General features: G+C 42.4%; 1 protein-coding gene across 3 annotated transcripts in view; it reads left to right on the top strand.

The window, feature by feature from the left end:
- Positions 1–17,395, top strand: part of AGBL2 (AGBL carboxypeptidase 2) — a 35,572-nt gene continuing 18,177 nt past the window's right edge. Inside the window, exons 1-9 of one of the 3 annotated variants that reach the window (XM_026511904.4) lie at positions 1–483; positions 667–799; positions 1,067–1,130; positions 2,180–2,314; positions 6,348–6,401; positions 7,091–7,270; positions 12,442–12,549; positions 13,663–13,816; positions 15,740–16,522. In XM_026511904.4, the coding sequence (XP_026367689.2) occupies positions 764–799; positions 1,067–1,130; positions 2,180–2,314; positions 6,348–6,401; positions 7,091–7,270; positions 12,442–12,549; positions 13,663–13,816; positions 15,740–16,522 (1,514 nt within the window). In that variant the 5' untranslated portion in view covers positions 1–483; positions 667–763. The remainder of the gene's footprint in view (positions 484–666; positions 800–1,066; positions 1,131–2,179; positions 2,315–6,347; positions 6,402–7,090; positions 7,271–12,441; positions 12,550–13,662; positions 13,817–15,739; positions 16,523–17,395) is intronic. The other 2 variants (XM_026511906.4, XM_026511905.4) reach the window with 2 other exon arrangements.

The raw sequence follows: 17,395 nt of genomic DNA, 5'->3' as shown, positions 1-17,395 counted from the left end.
GCCTCTCGGTTGCTAGGCTACCGGGGCCCTAGCAGAAAGCGGTGGCAGGCGAGGGCCCGAAGCGTGTTCACTGCCGGCTGCGAGGCTTCTCTGCCGCCGCAGGCGCCGCACACAGCCCTGCTGCCCCAGACGGGCCGGGGAGCGGAGGCGCTCGCACCCTTCCCTCTGCCCTCCTAGGAAATCTCTACGCCCCCTCTCCGACTCTTCAGGGAAACTACCGCTCACCACCTTCCCCGGCACCAGAAAGCCCTGAACCCCTGAATTCCATTTTCAGCGCCCACTTTCTGGGCCCCTGACCTTTCTTTTTCTTACCTATTCTAAGGCAACTCCATCGGATCCCTCCACCCCCGTTTCTTTCACTTTCCTGTTGCGTCCTGGTGGTGGGCCTCTCCCTCCTCGGAGAGGGAAGCATGGGAGTTGCAAGGGTCCAGGCGCCTCTGGAGGCGTAGACTGGAAGACAAGCCGCCCTCCCTAATTCCTCAGGTGTGCCTCGGGGCCTCAGAGTGGGAACCAGGAGACAGGTGCTTGTGTGTTTGAGAGGCTGGATTGGCGGGGAAGAGGGAGCGCTGAGACAAGGTTTCTTTAAGTCGCGTGAGAGCAGCGCAGGTGGAGGAGGGTGCGGTGAAATCGGCAGTTTTTTTCAGTTGTCCTTTTCTGGTTTTTTAGTTTCTGTGTAATCAGCTGCCCTTTTGGAAATTGGGCAGGGGGTGTGGCTGGATGCCGGTGTCACTGACTTGTCTTCAGCGGACCATGCAGAAGTAACATGTTCCCAGCGTTGGAAACAGAGCTCAAGCAGGAGGTCGGTACACTCCCCTCTCGAGGAACTCCACAGAAATCCAATACTACTAGATCAGAAGGTATATTCTGGTGGCACCCTCTTCTGGCAGGAGATCTTGATCCTCAGGATAGAATAATTTGCATGAATGTCTTTCACTTGGTTTGTTTACAGAAGTCCTCAGAAACTCAAGAACTGTTGTCGTTTGCAACAATTCTTGTGTGCCTTTTGTTAAGAGTTCCGTGTTCTTTGAAAGGACTGTCCTGATTGATACGGCTTTTCCTTTCACAGTCTCTTCCTGATCCCTATGAAGACTTTATGTACCATCATCTTCAATACTATGGCTACTTTAAAGGTAATATCACATTCTTACCTAGCATCACCTTTCCTGCCTTCATGGAGTAAATGGTTAGGTTAACTGGAGTGTTACACTTGGATAAAGTAATGACAGATTTTTCTAGCACCATGAGGGAAAGATGAAAGAAAGTGAAACGTACTTCCTTTCCCCATCGATCTGCTATGTCACCTCTTTTGAGTGCCTGTGTGTACAAAGGTCTGTCTATCCTTGCATCAATACCACCCCCCTTTCTTAATTACACTATATGGCATTAAAATAGTCTTGATAATCTGGAAAGACATGTCCTCTATCTTGTTCTTCAGAAGTATCTTGGCTATTCTTGCCTTTGCCATGTAATTTTAGAATTAGCTTGTGATGTTTAAAAAATTGGGATTGCATTGCATCTACAGATCAAATTTCACAAGAAATGAAAGTTTTCCAATACTGGGTTCTGCAATCTCTTTTTTATTTTTATTTTTATTTGGGGGGGGTGTTCTGCAACCTATGAATATACTCTATTTCTTTGTTTACATAGAACTTGCTTAATGTCTCCCAATAAAGATTTATAATTGTTTCATGGAACTTCGTATTGTTATGCCACCATAAATGACGTCTCTTTATATTTTGATTTTCTAACTTTGTTCCTGGTATTTAGAAAGAAAATTGTTTCAATGTTGATTTTCTTTCTATCAACCTTATTAAACTTTCTTACTATTTCATTTTTAAAGTGATTCCTAATTTGTTGAAAACTGAATTTCCAGTTTGCCAGATTCAGCAGAGCCCTTAGGACAAAGCAGCTTTGGGCACCTTTCTCTTTCCACCCTACCATGCTGCTTCTCAAGTCTCTCTTCACTGTAAAATGGAGAAAATGATGCTTAACCCACGGAAACTGGAATATGAAAGCTCTTTGGAAAATGGGATGTATTCATTGTAAAGGCCTGTGGGGGTGATGGGTGGTAACAGAAGTAGCAGCAGTTTTGGTGGTAGTAGTGCTTTTGGTATTGACCTAGATGTTACAGGCGATGAACCCGGCTTCCAGCACCTTTAATTACGTTGTGTATTTATAGCTCAGAAAGGCAGTTTACCAAACTCAGCCACGCACCAGCATGTTTGGAAGAATAATCCTCGCTACCTGCTGAGTGGCTCTTTTGGGGAAAGAGAGGATGTGTTACCAGACCCGCTGCAAAAGGAGAAGCTACTGTGTGAGTAATGATCAGTGTGTGTGAAACCCAGAAACCTCACTGCCTGGAGACACTCCTTGGGGTATTTGGGAGACCATGGCCTAACACAGGAAAAGACAGAGGAACATACTTGGCCAGATTCTGACACCACTCAAAAATGTTATATCTAGATCCACTTGGATTATAGGTCTAAATTAAAATACTATACATTCCGGATTATTTTTCTTCAAATTGTTGGGAAATTTGTTAAAACTCTGTGGTCAAGAGTAGTGCATTGATTTTTACATAGTTTTGGCGGGTATATTTGTTCAGGCACTTTGTGTAAGAGTGGAGTAAATCAATTTCAGCTAGCTTAAGCAAAAATAATTTTTTAAAAATATTTTATTTATTTTAAGACAGGCAGAGAGGAGGAGGAGGAGCAGAGGAAGAGGGACAAGCAGACTCTCCACTGGGTGCAGAGTTCAAACAGTGCTTGATCCCACAACCCTGAGATCTTGATTTGAGCTGAAACTGGGAGTTGGACACTCAACTGACTGAGCCACCCAGGCAACCCCCCAAAAATAGTTTTTCAAAAGGATTTCACAGGTTCCTTCTGGAATCTAAGGGTAGGAGTGCAGTTGAAATTTCTCCCAAACATCAATTCACTTTTCCCTATATCCTCCCTGATCCCAGTTCAAGCTACCATCATTTCTTACTATTGAAAGAGCCTCAGTAATTGGTCTCCTGAATTCTTCTCTTGTTTCATGCTAACCCCTTTCAATCCATTTTCCACACAGCATTATTCTTTTTTATATGCAAATCTGATTGTGTCCTTTTTCTAGTTAAAACGTTTGAGTGACACAAAACCTAAAAGCTATAAAATACCATTAATAAAGTAAAATAACAAACTGAAAAAAAGTTTGTGACAAATACGTTAAAGGATTATTTTCTTTAACATGGTAGCTCTTACAAATCAATATGTGAAAGATGGCCAAATACAGCACGCCTGGGCAGCTCAGTTGGTTAAGCATCTGCCTTCAGCTCGGGTCATGCTCCCAGGGTCCTGGGATCCAGTGCCACATTGGGATGCTTGCTCTGCAGGGAGCCTGCTTCTCCCTCTACCTGCCACTCCCCTGCTTGTGCACGTGCGCTCTCTCTGACAAATAAATAAATAAAATCTAAAAAAAAAAAAAAAAAGAGATGGCCAAGTAAAAAATGGGCAAAAGACATGAGCAAGGCTTTCATAAAAACAAACACAGTCAGGGCATTTGGGTGGTTTAGTGGTTGGGTATCCAACTCTTGGTTTCAGCTTAGGTCATGATTTCATGGGTCATGGTTTTGAGCCCTGTATCAGGCTCCATGCTGGGTGGGGAGTCTGCTTGGGGTTCTCTCCCTCTGCCCCTTTTTGTACACACACGAGTACGCAAGTGGGAGCTCGCTCTCTCTCTAAAATAAATAAATATTTTTAAAAACCCACACAGTTAATAAGCTTATGAAAAGATGCTCAATTTCACCTCTAATTAAAGATATAAATCAAAATGTTAATGTACCATTTTTTTTAATTAATGGAATTTGGACAAAAAAACTTTTTTTTAATTACACCTAGTACATATAGGTCAGAGTATGGGGGAACACTCTCCTACACTGCTGTTAGGCCTGTGACTAGGCAGACTATTTTAGAAAGGCAATTTGTCAGTATCTGGGAAATTTAACACAGTGCATAACCCTTGATGCAGTAATTCCACTTTCAGATAGATGTTTGCTTACACCCTGGTGCCCTGAAGGCTCTTCCATTCTGCGTCCCAGAGCTTCTGGCAGGAAATAGAAAGGGAGGTGTTGAGCAAAGGAGACTCATCTGGGTAGGATCGCTTATGAGCCAGCTGATTGCCCCCCTTCCGTTTCCTCCTGCCACATTTACTGATGCTCAAGGTAATATTAATAAGAAACAATTGCCAGCCTCAATATCATAAACACCATGAAATTCAAAATCTGCTGATAGAGGTAACACAACAATGTGAATGAGTTTTAGTGTGTAATTGATAATAGGACTTCTTTAATTCCTGTTTTGACCATTGGCGTGAAGAAGACATTTTTCATCATCTTAGTAGCAAAGCATTTTTTTTTTTAAGATTTTATTTATTTGAGGGGCGCCTGGGTAGCGCAGTCGTTAAAGCGTCTGCCTTCGGCTCAGGGCGTGATCCCGGTGTACCGGGATCGAGTCCCACATCGGGCTCCTCTGCTATGAGCCTGCTTCTTCCTCTCCCACTCCCCCTGCTGTGTTCCCTCTCTCGCTGGCTGTCTCTCTGTCACATAAATAAATAAAATCTTTAAAAAAAAAAAAAAGATTTTATTTATTTGAGAGAGAGCAAGTGAGAGAGAATATGAGCTGAGGGAGGAGGAGCAGTGGGAGAGGGAGAAGCAGACTCTCGGCTGAGCAGGGAGCCTGATGCGGGGCTCGAACCCAGGACCCCAGGATTGTGACCTGAGTCGAAGCAGACGCTCAACCAACTGAGCCATCCATGCACCATGCAAAGCATTTTTTAAAAAAGATTTTATTTATTTTAGAGAGAGAGGACATGAGCAGGGGGAGGGGCAGAAGGAAAGGGAGAGAGAAAATCTCAAGCAGACTGTGTGCCCAGCATGGAGCCTGATGTGGGACTCAGTCCCACGACCCTGAGATCATGACCTGAGCCAAAATCAGGAATCCAGTGCTCAACCAAATGAGCCACCCAGGCACCCCAGCAAAGCACTTTTTAAAAAATATATTTTATTTATTTATTTGACAGAGAGAGACAGCCAGCGAGAGAGGGAACACAAGCAGGGGGAGTGGGAGAGGAAGAAGCAGGCTCCTAGCGGAGGAGCCTGATGTGGGGCTCGATCCCATAACGCCGGGATCAGGCCCTGAGCTGAAGGCAGACACTTAACCGCTGTGCCACCCAGGCGCCCCAGCAAAGCACTTTACAAAAAAAAAAGATTTATTTATTTATTTTAGAGAGGTAGAGAGAGAGAGCAAGAGCACGAGGGGCAGTAGGAGAGAGAGACTCATGCAGACTTCCCACTGATTGTGGAGACTGATCCTACAACCCTGAGATCGTGACCTGAGCCGAAATGAAGAGTCGAAGGCCTAACTGACTGAGACACCCAGGCACCCCACCAGTTTGTCTTCTTGCCAGCAGGTTCTGAGAGTACGTGTTTACTTACACCTGTGCCAAGATGAATGTGAAAACACATAAATGTTTTCCATGTCTGTTAGGTAAAAAACTAGTATCTCCTTGTCATACTGGTTTACCGTTCTTTATGAGTTAGACTGAGAAGCTTTACCATCTTTTCAAATGTTTATTGTCTCCTCACCCCATTAAACTAGGGAAAAGAGAGAGAAAAAATAGGGCTCTGAAATTTAAAAAAAAAAATTTTTTTTTTAAAGAAAGAAAAGGCAGGCATCTGGGTGGCTCACTTGGTTAATCCTCAGATTCTTGATTTTGACTTTTGATTTCAGCTGAGGTCATGATCTCAGGATTGTGAGATCAAGCCCCATCTTGGTCTCTGCCCTCAGTGTGGAGTTGGCTTTTCCCTCTCCCTCTGCTCCTCCCCCTCACCACACTCTCTCTCTCTCTCTAAAATAAATAAATAAATAAATAAAATCTTAAAAAAAAAAAAAGAAGGGAAGAGGGCGCCTGGGAGGCTCAGTAGGTTAAGCGTCTGCCTTCATGGTCCTAGGGTCCTGGGATCAAGTCCCGCCTCGGGCTCCCTGCTTAGCGGGGAGCCTACTTCTCCCTCTCCCTCTGTCCCCCCCTTCTCTCGCTCTCTCTCTCTCTCAAATAAATAAAATCTTAAGAAGGAAGGAAAAGAAAGAAAAAAGAAAGAAGAAAGAAAGAAAGAAAGAAAGAAAGAAAGAAAGAAAGAAAGAAAGAAAGAAAGAAAGAAAAAAGAAAAAAGGGGGTGGAGGGAAGGAGGAAGGGAAAATGGGGCCCTAACTGGGGGTTGGGGGGGCGGTGAAAGGGACACGGAAAGAGAGCAGAGAAAAGAAAGTCACAGATCCCTAGGACAAACCATGCCTCCTCCTTCCTCTTTCTAGGGCCCACCTGTCTCTCTTCAACGGTGCACAGACAGATAGAAGCTGTGAGCAGAGGTATTCCATGTCCTTTCAGACCCGAAAACGCAACACTGCTTTCTGGGAGGTGTCCTCACTCACTGCTGTCCCCACCAGATCTGGCGCTCACCTCACCCAGGGCCTTCCACCTTTCCTCCCCCTCGCCTTTCCTTTCTTCTCCTTCCTCTCATTTTCCTTCTTGTTCTCTTCCCTGGAAGCCTCTTTTCCTCCCTTTTTTCTCATTCTGTTTGCCAAGAGCTCATCTCTCCTGCCCTGCTTGCTCCTCTGCCCTCCCTTTGCTCCCCTCTTCATTGGTCTCTCTATCCTCCCAACCACTGCTTTTCGACCTTGAAAGTTAATTTCTAGATTGTTTCACTGTAGTTAATAAAGCCTTAGGTATTTTTCCTAAAATGCTCATGGCTGAAATGAAAGTTTCCTCTTTGGCCTCTAAGCAAAAATAATAGACATAATTTGATTTAAAAAACAAAAAATGTTCTTCGAGCTTTACGTCTAAATATTTAATAGACTACGCAGAATGTTAATGTAACTTTTCATAATTTCGATGTTGTTATCCTGGACTGAATCTTCTTTTTGAAGGAGACACGTGTGCGGGGTTGTGCCCCTGTGCTCATATCCTGACACTGTGCTTCACGTTGGTCGTCACAGGCGAGCAGTGAAGTCCCCAAGGAGGAAAAGCAAGCCATGCACTCCTTCCATTCTCTCTGCAGATTCCCTCATGCTTAGTTCACCACTTCTGAAGAGCAGACAACTTCTTCATGATGGCAAAGTAAACCCGTGTCTTCGAGAACCCCGGGATCTCTTTTCCTTCTTCTCCAGTGGCGGGCCGCTGCAGCCTCCCAGGTGGCCAGTAGAATGTGAGGTCATCAAGGAAAACCTTCATCACATCGGTAATGTGACTTATGTGTCCCGGTCGTGCTGTTCTGACAGACATTGTTATGAGAACTCGTGAAGTCCAGCGTAGTGAGTGAAGCACAAGGCAGGACAACACATATTAGCTCATCTCGAAATGATTAAGCCCTAGGAAACTGATACATACTGGTCACACTACTGTGTAAACTCAAATGCTTCTGAGGTTATTGGAATGAGAGGATATCTTTCTAGAGGCCAAAATATATCAATACTTAAATCTGTTTTCTAGTATTCCTGTCTCAATATTAATATGCTTGGTTGAGTTTTATGAGTTATATTTTTACCAGCCTCGGTATAACTGATGAACACTATATATACCAGGACATAGTGTTTATTGTTTTTAATTGGATTTTGAGTTCATTGGAGTTTTTTTCTGGGAATCGTGGAGACTGTTTTTGGGAGATTGCTGGTTATATCTTTGAGCTGTTGGTGGTGCAGATACAGCCTTTAGCGTTCATTAGATGAGACATCTCAGAAGTGGGTTCCATTGAAAAGTGGGGACTTTTCTAATGGCTGCAACAGTTGTGCTATCAAGCATTGTGTCTCTGTTTTAGACTGCTAGATAGACCACTGGATGTTTCTTACTTTCACACTTCCCTCTTTCAATATCCACTCAATATGTATGTATGAAGCCTCTAGCATATGGTAAGTACAGTTGGTGTTACAGATACAACGAGGAACAAGATGGAGACACCCAGAGTTCACGTACTGGTAGGGATGCTGAAGATATAACCAGGCAACTGCATAGAGTTCGGTCCCTCTGGGGATGCTTAACCTGAGCCTGGGAGGTTGGGGGGGTTTCCGAGGTCGGATGGTAAGTTACAGGTGATCCACCTGAGAGGGTCAAAGAAAGTATTCCAGTTAGAGGACATGGAAGAAGAGCGTGGCAAGTCTGGGCAACCAGGAAGCACTGAGCCTGAAAGACAAGAGCTGAAGCTGAAAGTATAAGAATGTGCTCAGTGTCTTCACTGGCACAGAACTGCGCTTCAGGTGTTTGGAAATGTGGGGGAGGGGTGGCGTTTTGAGTTGGCACAATAGCTGAGAAGTCCTAAGAGCATTTGTCCCTACCCTGTACGATTTTTAGATAAAAGTCCAAGTTGATCTGGATGAACAATAGGATTTTGCTATTCCTTATATAAACTAGGCAAAGCAAATTCCTGTGAGGGTTTTGGACTCAGTTCCAAGAGAGGATTGAAAAAGTGGGAAACTGGAATTTAAGAACCACATTATTGCAGTGGTAATCCACTAAAGCATGAGATTTTTTTTTTTTTAAGTAAGCTCTATGCCCAGCATGGGGCTTGAACTCACCACCCCAAGTTCAAGAGTTGTATGCTCTACTGAACGGAGCCAGCGAGGTGCCCCAGCATTAGATCTTTTAAAAAGCATTTGTTTTTAATTTCAAGGAAATTTAATAACAAGCACCTTATGGTTTCAACCAAATTGACAGCCTCATCACTCCCTATCACCTTAAAGACAAGAAATTAGCATTGTTTTATTACTGAGCTGTGTCTTTATTATTTTTTCTTTATTTTTTTTTTAAGTTCAGCCAATCAAAGGATAATATTAGAAGCAGTAAAGAACATTTTAAGCACAGACTTTGGAGTAATTCCAATGAGGTTCTGGGCGCAGATCCACCACCTACTTGCTGTATGACCTTGAGCTAGTTTTTTTTTTTTTTTAATTCAAGTTTATTTAAACTGAAAAAAGAGGGGCGTCTAGGTGGCTCAGTCAGCTCAGTGTCCGACTCTTGGTTTTGGCTCAGGTCATGATCTCAGGGTCATGGGGTTGATCCCCACATGAGGCTCTGTGCTCAGCAGGGAATCTGTTTGAGATTCTCTCTCTCCCTCTGCCCCTCCCCCCAATAATAAATAAATACATCTTTATTTTTTTTTTAAACTTTTTTTTTTTTAAAGATTTTGTTTATTTATTCGACAGAGATAGAGACAGCCAGCGAGAGAGGGAACACAAGCAGGGGGAGTGGGAGAGGAAGAAACAGGCTCATAGCGGAGGAGCCTGATGTGGGGCTCGATCCCATAATGCCGGGATCACGCCCTGAGCCGAAGGCAGACGCTTAACCGCTGTGCTACCCAGGCACCCCAATAAATACATCTTTAAACTGAAAAAACAAAACAATTTACCCATTTCTCCCACCCACCTCTGGCAACCACCAATGAGCTTGTTTTTTTGGTTTTGTTGTTTGTTTCTTTTTCTTTTCTTTTTTTTAAAGATTTTATTTATTTATTTGACAGAGAGAGAGACAGCCAGCGAGAGAGGGAACACAAGCAGGGGGAGTGGGAGAGGAAGAAGCAGGCTCCCAGCGCAGGAGCCTGATGCGGGGCTCGATCCCAGAACACCGGGATCAGGCCCTGAGCCAAAGGCAGACGCTTAACGACTGTGCCACCCAGGCGCCCCTGTTTGTTTCTTGACTCCAGTGTGTAAGAGAGATTATACAGTATTTGTCTTCCTCTGTCTGACTTATTTTACTTATCAAAATGTATGTCCTCAAGGTCTGTCCATGTTGTTACAAATGACAAGATTCCATTCTTTTATGACTGAATAATGTTTCATTATATATTTATACCACAATTTCCTTATCCATTCATTCATTGATGAACACTTAGGTTATTTCCATATCTTTGCTATTGTAAATAATGCTGCAGTGGGGGTATACTTATCTTTTTTTGAGTTAGCATTTTTGTTTTCTTCAGATCAATACCCACAAGTAGAATTGCTGGGTCATATGGTAGTTTAATTTTTAATTTTTCGAGGAACCTCCATACTATTTTTCTATAGTAGCTACACTGATTTACATTCCCACCAACACAAGGGTTTCCTTTTCTCCACACCCTCACTAACACTTGTTATTTCTAGTCCTTTTTTTTTATAAAAATTTTTTTATACATTTTTTTTTTCATTTAGTTTCTTTTTTTGATCTCAGGGTCATGAATTCGAGCCCTGTGTTGGGCTCCAGCATGGAGCCTACATTAAAAAAAAAAATCGGGGCTGCCTGGGTGGCTCAGTTGGTTAAACGTCTGCCTTCAGCTCAGATTATGATCCCAGAGTCCTAGGATCGAGCCCTGCATCAGGCTTCCCTCTCAGCAGCGAGCCTGCTTCTCCCTCTGCCTGCGGCTCCCCCTACTTGTGCACTCTCTCTTTCTCTCTCTGACAAATAAATATATAAAATCTTTTTTAAAAAATGAAAAAAAAAAATTCAAAAAGAATCAGGGACCAGGAAGTCTCCAGCTTTGTTCTTCTGTCAAGATTTCTTTGGCTATTCAGAGTCTTTATGGTTCCATAGAAATTTTAGGATTATTTGTTCTATTTCTGTGAAAAATGCCATTGGACATTTAAAAAATATTAATTCTTCCAATCCATGAGCATGGAATATCTTTTCACTATTTGTGTCTTCTTTAATTTCTTTCATTAATGTCTTACAGTTTTCAACATACAAGTCTTTCACCTCCTTGGTTAAATTTATTCCTAGGAATTTTATTCTTTTGATACAATTGTAAATGAGATAATTTCCTTAATTTCTTTCTGATAGTTCCTTACTAGTGTATAAACATGCAATATATGTTTCTGTATTGATTTTGTATCCTGCAACTTTACTGAATTTTTTTATTAGTTCTAACAGTTCTTTTTTTTTATCAAGTCTTTAGTGTTTTTTACATATAGTATCATGTCATCTGCAAATCTTAATGATTTGACAGTTTTACTTCTTCCTTTCCAATTTGGATGCCTTTTATTTCTTTTTCTTGCCTAATTGCTCTAGCAAGGACTTACAGTACTATGTTGAATAAAAGTGGCAAAAGTTGGCATATTTGCCTTGTTCCTGATTGTAGAAGAAAGGCTTTCAGCTTTTACATTTTGTTTTTAAGATTTTATTTATTTATTTATTTGTCAGAGGGAGAGAGAGATGTGGGACTTGATCCCAGGACCCTGGGATCATGACCTGAGCTGAAGGCAGATGCTTAACCAACTGAGCCACCTAGGCATCCCACAGCTTTTCACATTTGAGTATGATTTTAGCTGTGGACTTATCATATATGGCCTTTATTATGTTGAGGTTCCCTCTATACCCACTGTGTTGAGTTTTTATCACAAATGGATGTTGGATTTTGCCAAATGCTTTTTTTTTTTTTTTGCACCTATCAAAATGATTATATGATTTTTACCCTTCATTTTGTGAATATAGTGTATCACATTAACTAATTTGCAGAGGTTGAACCATCCTTGCATCCCTGGAATAAATCCCACTTGACCAGGTATATGATCCTTTTAATGTATTGTTGAATTTCAGTTGTGTCTTTATCTGCCCTTGGTGTTCAATGGCTACTATACTTAAAATGATATGAAAAGTTGCCTAAGTCCCATATAAGAAATCTTTTAGAATTGAATGTTAATGAAAAGTTTTGTTTCCTCTGAAATAATTGATATACTTGTTCCTCTATAGTAATAAAAAAGTACATAGCTAAACATATTTTCCTGACTTTAAAAAGAGGCTCGGCACATGTGGCTGGCTCAGTCAGTGGAGCATGCGACCCTTGATCCTGGAGTTGTGCATTCAAGGCCCATAATGGTTGTAGAGATTACTTAAAAATACAATCTTTAAAAAAAAGAAAAAGAAAAAGAAGCTCAGGGCCAAATTTTGAAGCGTTGTTATAGCAACTATATTGACCTTTCTGGCTTATTTTTAAGTCTTCTATTTGAAGTTTATACTTATGTTGTGTATGCTTTTTGTTTAAAAATCTCCTCATAGGGGCTCCTGGGTGGCTCAGTCGTTAAGCTTCTGCCTTCGCCTCAGGTCATGATCCCAGGGTCATGGGATCGAGCCCCACATCGAGCTCCCTGCTCGGTGGGGAGCCTGCTTCTCCCTCTCCCACTCCCCCTGCTTGTGTTCCCTCTCTCGCTGTCTCTCTCTCTGTCAAATAAATAAAATAAAATCTTAAAAAAATAAAATCTCCTCATAGTCTTTATGGAAAGAAGCAAGACATAATTAATTTACAAACAAATTGGAAACTTAGGGTGGGAATTTGGTTTGATTCAACCAAACTAGTCACTTGAATAATAATTATTATAATTGTATATTACTTTTGGATAAAAAACCTTTTATATTCTTATTTTGTGCTTTTTTATTGTTTTCTTTCAGAGTGGGTTCCACCTCAACCAGAATATTTCTATCAACCTACAGGAAATGAAAAGTTACCAGAAATTGTAGGAGAAGAAAAAGGCACAGTTGTCTATCAATTAGATTCAGGTATTGTTATTACACTGAACAGTTAATGATTAATCATGACAAAATTATAATAAATACATTTCTATAATATCGGTGGTTTTTAAAAATCTGTAGTTTAATGATAAATAAACTGTCTTTCCAGACCAACCGGAATGGGAATCCTGATATTCATGGCCAATCAGCTTTAAAATTTAATTGTTTTGGGGCGCCTGGGTGGCACAGCGGTTAAGCGTCTACCTTCGGCTCAGGGCGTGATCCCAGCATTATGGGATCTAGCCCCACATCAGGCTCCTCCGCTATGAGCCTGCTTCTTCCTCTCCCACTCCCCCTGCTTGTGTTCCCTCTCTCGCTGGCTGTCTCTATCTCTGTCAAATAAATAAATAAAATCTTTAAAAAAAATAAAATAAAATAAAATTTAACTGTTTTTTTAAAATGACAGTTTAAATAAATAAATAAATAAATAAATAAATAAATAAGATTTTTTTTAAAGTTGCAACCCCACTGAAAGGATAGAAAGAGGTGATTATAATCTAAATTTTGTTAAATAAAACAAACTTTATAATTTTTTTGTTTTAACATTACTTTAAAGATAAAATTTCAATCATAACCTTTTCTCTAATTACTACAATATTTTTTTTCCTTCTTAAGTTAATTCACCCATTCCAATTCTTCTCAAACTTCTGATTTTTTTTATGTTTAAATCTGGAAGGATATACCAAAAATATTATATGGCGTATACTTTCTCTTTTTTGTTTTCTCCTTTACCTTTTTTAAAATTAATAAATAGGTGCTATTTTTTTTTTAGAATTAAGATTGTAAATGTTTTCAGACGTTCTGTGTGGAATATCATTTGTTTGTCAACATGCTTTTAAATTAGAGCTTACGTGGGTACAAACACTATGTGTGAAGCCAAGGGCACAGCCATGCAGCAAAAGGAAATGCGCTATACCACCTTGAAGGTCTTTACAGAAATCTGATGTTTAAAATTAAAAATCTCAGCAAGGACGGTTGAAAATCTGAATATTCATTATTGTTAATCTAGAATGGCATCGGACACACAGAGTTCAGTAAATATTGGCTGGATGCATGGAGCCTAAGTGGAACGTGCCCTAAGTATGTCCGTCTCATCCGCAGTGCCCACTGAAGGTTCCTATTTCACCAGTTCCAGAGTGGGAGGCAAGCGAGGGATCATCAGGGAGCTTGCCGTCGCACTGCAGGGACCCGAGGATAATACTCTCCTGTTTGAGTCTAGGTTTGAGAGCGGGAATCTGCAAAAAGCCGTCAGAGTGTGAGTAACGGGAATTTCCCGAAGGGGGATAGCTGGAGTGACTGACCCATGTCTTCAGGAGTCACGCTAGGAGTCAGGAGTGTTTGGGGGAGCCTGGGTGGCGCAGTCGTTAAGCGTCTGCCTTCGGCTCAGGGCGTGATCACGGCGTTAGGGGATCGAGCCCCACATCGGGCTCCTCCGCTGGGAGCCTGCTGGGAGCCTGCTGGGAGCCTGCTGGGAGCCTGCTTCTTCCTCTCCCACTCCCCCTGCTTGTGTTCCCTCTCTCGCTGGTTGTCTCTCTGTCAAATAAATAAATAAAATCTTTAAAAAAAAAAAAAAAAAAGGAGTCAGGAGTGTTTTTGAAAAAGAGAGAGGTGGTGAGAAATGGTCATGAGGAGGAAGAAGAGTGGAATAATTGTGACTCATTTTCCCCCAGAGCAAAAATTTATCTACATTGTTTTTTCTGCTTGTCAAAGAAATTAGTGCTCATTTAAAATTTGTATTAATAGAGGCACCTGTCAGGCTCAGTCAGTAGAGCACATGACTCTTGATCTCGGGGTCATGAGTTCAAGCCCCACCTTGCGAGTAGCAATTACTTAAATAAATAAAACCCTTTAAACATTTTTTGTATTAATAAACATGCATAGCATTAAAAAAATGAAGTTCTATAGGGACGTCTGGGTGGCTCAGTCATTAAGCGTCTGCCTTTGGCTCAGGTCATGATCGGGGCATCCTGGGATCAAGCCCTGCATCAGGCTCCCTGCTCAGCAGGGAGCCTGCTTCTTCCTCTCCCACTCCCCCTCCTTGTGTTCCTTCTCCTGCTGTCTCTCTCTGTCAAACAAATAAATAAAATCTTTTTTTAAAAAAATGAAGTCCTGTAATCATACCTCTCCAGATACAGCAACTGTTAATAGTTCAGTATATATGCAATAATTTTCCCCCTCTTTCTGTGTATGTATAATATACAGAAATTATTTATTTATTATTTTTTAAAAGACTTTAGTTTATTTGACAGAGAGAGAGACAGAGAACACGCAGGTAGAGCAGCAGAAGGAGAGGGAGAAGCAGACTCCCTGCGGAGCAGAGAGTTGGATGCGGGGCTACATCCCAGGACCCTGGGATCATGACGTGAGCCGAAGGCAGACGCTTACCTGACTGAGCCACCCAGACCCCCCAGAAATTATTTATTTTTAAAAATAAGATAATGATATGCATACTGTTTTACAAATTGCTTTTTGCCACTTACTAAATTTTAGATGTTTTGCTATGGCAGTACCACAGATTTATCTAATTATTTTTAATAATTCGTATTATTCTTTTTCTTTTTAAAGATTTTATTTAGGGATGCCTGGGTGGCTCAGTTGTTTTATTTATTTGTCAGAGAGAGAGTGAGAGAGAGCATAAGTGGTGGGGGGAGGCGGCAGGCAGAGGGAGAAGGAGAAGCAGGTTCCCCGCTGAGCAAGGAGCCTGACAAGGGCTTGATTCCAGGTCCCCAGGATCACAACCCAAGCCCAAGGCAGATGCTTAACCAACTGAGCCACCCTAGTACCCCCCAAATAAACTTTATTTTTTTAAAAGATTTTATTTATTTATTTGACAGAGAGAGACAGCGAGAGAAGGAACACAAGCAGGGGGGAGTTGGAGAGGGAGAAGCAGGCTCCCTGCTGTGCAGGGAGCCTGATGCGGGGCTCGATCCCAGAACGCCCGGATCATGACTGAGCCACCCAGGAGCCCCCCAAATAAACTTTCTTTACCCAAATTTCTGTCAGCCTAATAGTATGAGTTGGGGAACTACGTAAATTAGAGAATTAAGGCTTGATATAGTTGACTTTCCTGTTGTAATATGATCTATTTTTGCCAGGGGGAAACAGCACTGTTTTGGACTTGTTTTTTGAGGGGGGGATGTGGGGTGACAGAGATACTCTTCTATTTTCTCCATTACAGAGATACCTATGAGTATGAACTCACCTTGCGAACTGACCTCTACACAAACAAACACACTCAGTGGTTTTATTTTCGTGTTCAGAACACTAGAAAAGATGCCACCTACCGCTTCACCATTGTCAACTTGCTAAAACCCAAGAGCCTTTATACCACAGGGATGAAGCCACTCATGTACTCCCAGTTGGATGCCGACACCCACAACATTGGCTGGAGGAGAGAAGGAAACGAAATCAGGTACTACAAGAACAACACGGGTGATGGGCAGCAGCCCTTTTACTGTCTCACGTGGACCATTCAGTTTCCACATGACCAGGACACTTGCTTCTTCGCACACTTCTACCCGTACACGTACACGGACTTGCAGTGCTACCTGCTGTCGGTGGCGAGCAACCCCGTCCAGTCTCAGTTCTGCAAACTCCGAACTTTGTGCAGGAGCCTAGCAGGAAACACCGTCTACCTGCTCACCATCACCAACCCATCCCGGACCCCGCAAGAGGCGGCGGCAAAGAAAGCTGTGGTCTTGAGCGCCCGAGTCCACCCTGGAGAAAGTAATGGCTCGTGGATCATGAAGGGCTTTTTGGACTTCATCCTTAGCAACTCCCCAGATGCCCAGCTCCTCAGAGATATCTTTGTCTTCAAAGTGGTTCCCATGTTAAATCCAGATGGAGTGATTGTGGGGAATTACCGGTGTTCACTGGCGGGAAGGGACTTGAACAGGCATTATAAAACCATTCTGAAGGAGTCTTTCCCTTGCATCTGGTACACCAGGAACATGATCAAAAGGTGAGTCCCTTTATCTGCTGATCTCCCTCCGAATGCTGTGAGCACCGTCTGATGGTGTGAGGGCCCTTCTCATGTAGGACTCAGGCGCGGCTTCGGAGACCATCTTTACTGCTCTGTTTGCAGTCATATGGGTGTGTCCAGTTTCAAACTTTTAAGTCCTGTTTTATTTTTTTATTTATTTGTTTACTTGAGAGAGAGCGAGCGAGCACAAGCAGGGGGAGAGGCAGAGGGAGAAGCAGGTTCCCCACCGAGCAGGGAGCCCAAAGTGGGGCTTGATCCCAGGACCCTGGGATCATGACCTGAGCCAAAGGCAGATGCTTAACCGACTGAGCCACGCAGGCACCCCAAGTCCTGTTTTATCTTTGGGTTGAAACTGAACATGCAACATTTCAGCTAGAGGCATTTCACTTAGAAGTGAAACAATGGCATAGAGAGTTCAGAAGTCAGAGAAGTTTATAGGCCTTTGGCATGATGCCTGTGTACCTAACAATTAGGCAGTGTTTGTGTAGAGGCAAGAGGTGGTACTCTCAGTGCTTTACACATGGGACCCATGTAGTCTTCACATTAACCATCTGATGCTGGCACAGTCAGTATCCCCAGTATGTAAATGGTGAGGAAATTAAGGTCCCAAAAGGTCAAGCAACTTGCCCAAGGTCATAGAGCTAAAAAGTGACAAGAGTAGATATTTGAACACAGGCTCTCGGGTCCCTGAGTCTGAGTTCTTTATTACCTCTTATATTGCCTCTTGTAAAGAGAGAATAGTAAATAAATCAGTTAATATTTTCCAAGCTTCCGGGGCGCCTGGGTGGCACAGCGGTTAAGCGTCTGCCTTCGGCTCAGGGTGTGATCCCGGTGTTCTGGGATCGAGCCCCA

The sequence above is a fragment of the Ursus arctos genome, unplaced genomic scaffold (genome assembly GCF_023065955.2).
Source record: "Ursus arctos isolate Adak ecotype North America unplaced genomic scaffold, UrsArc2.0 scaffold_23, whole genome shotgun sequence".
Classification (NCBI taxonomy): domain Eukaryota; kingdom Metazoa; phylum Chordata; class Mammalia; order Carnivora; family Ursidae; genus Ursus; species Ursus arctos.
Note: the sequence above shows the minus strand (reverse complement) of the source record. Positions and strands in the feature narration are given on the sequence as shown.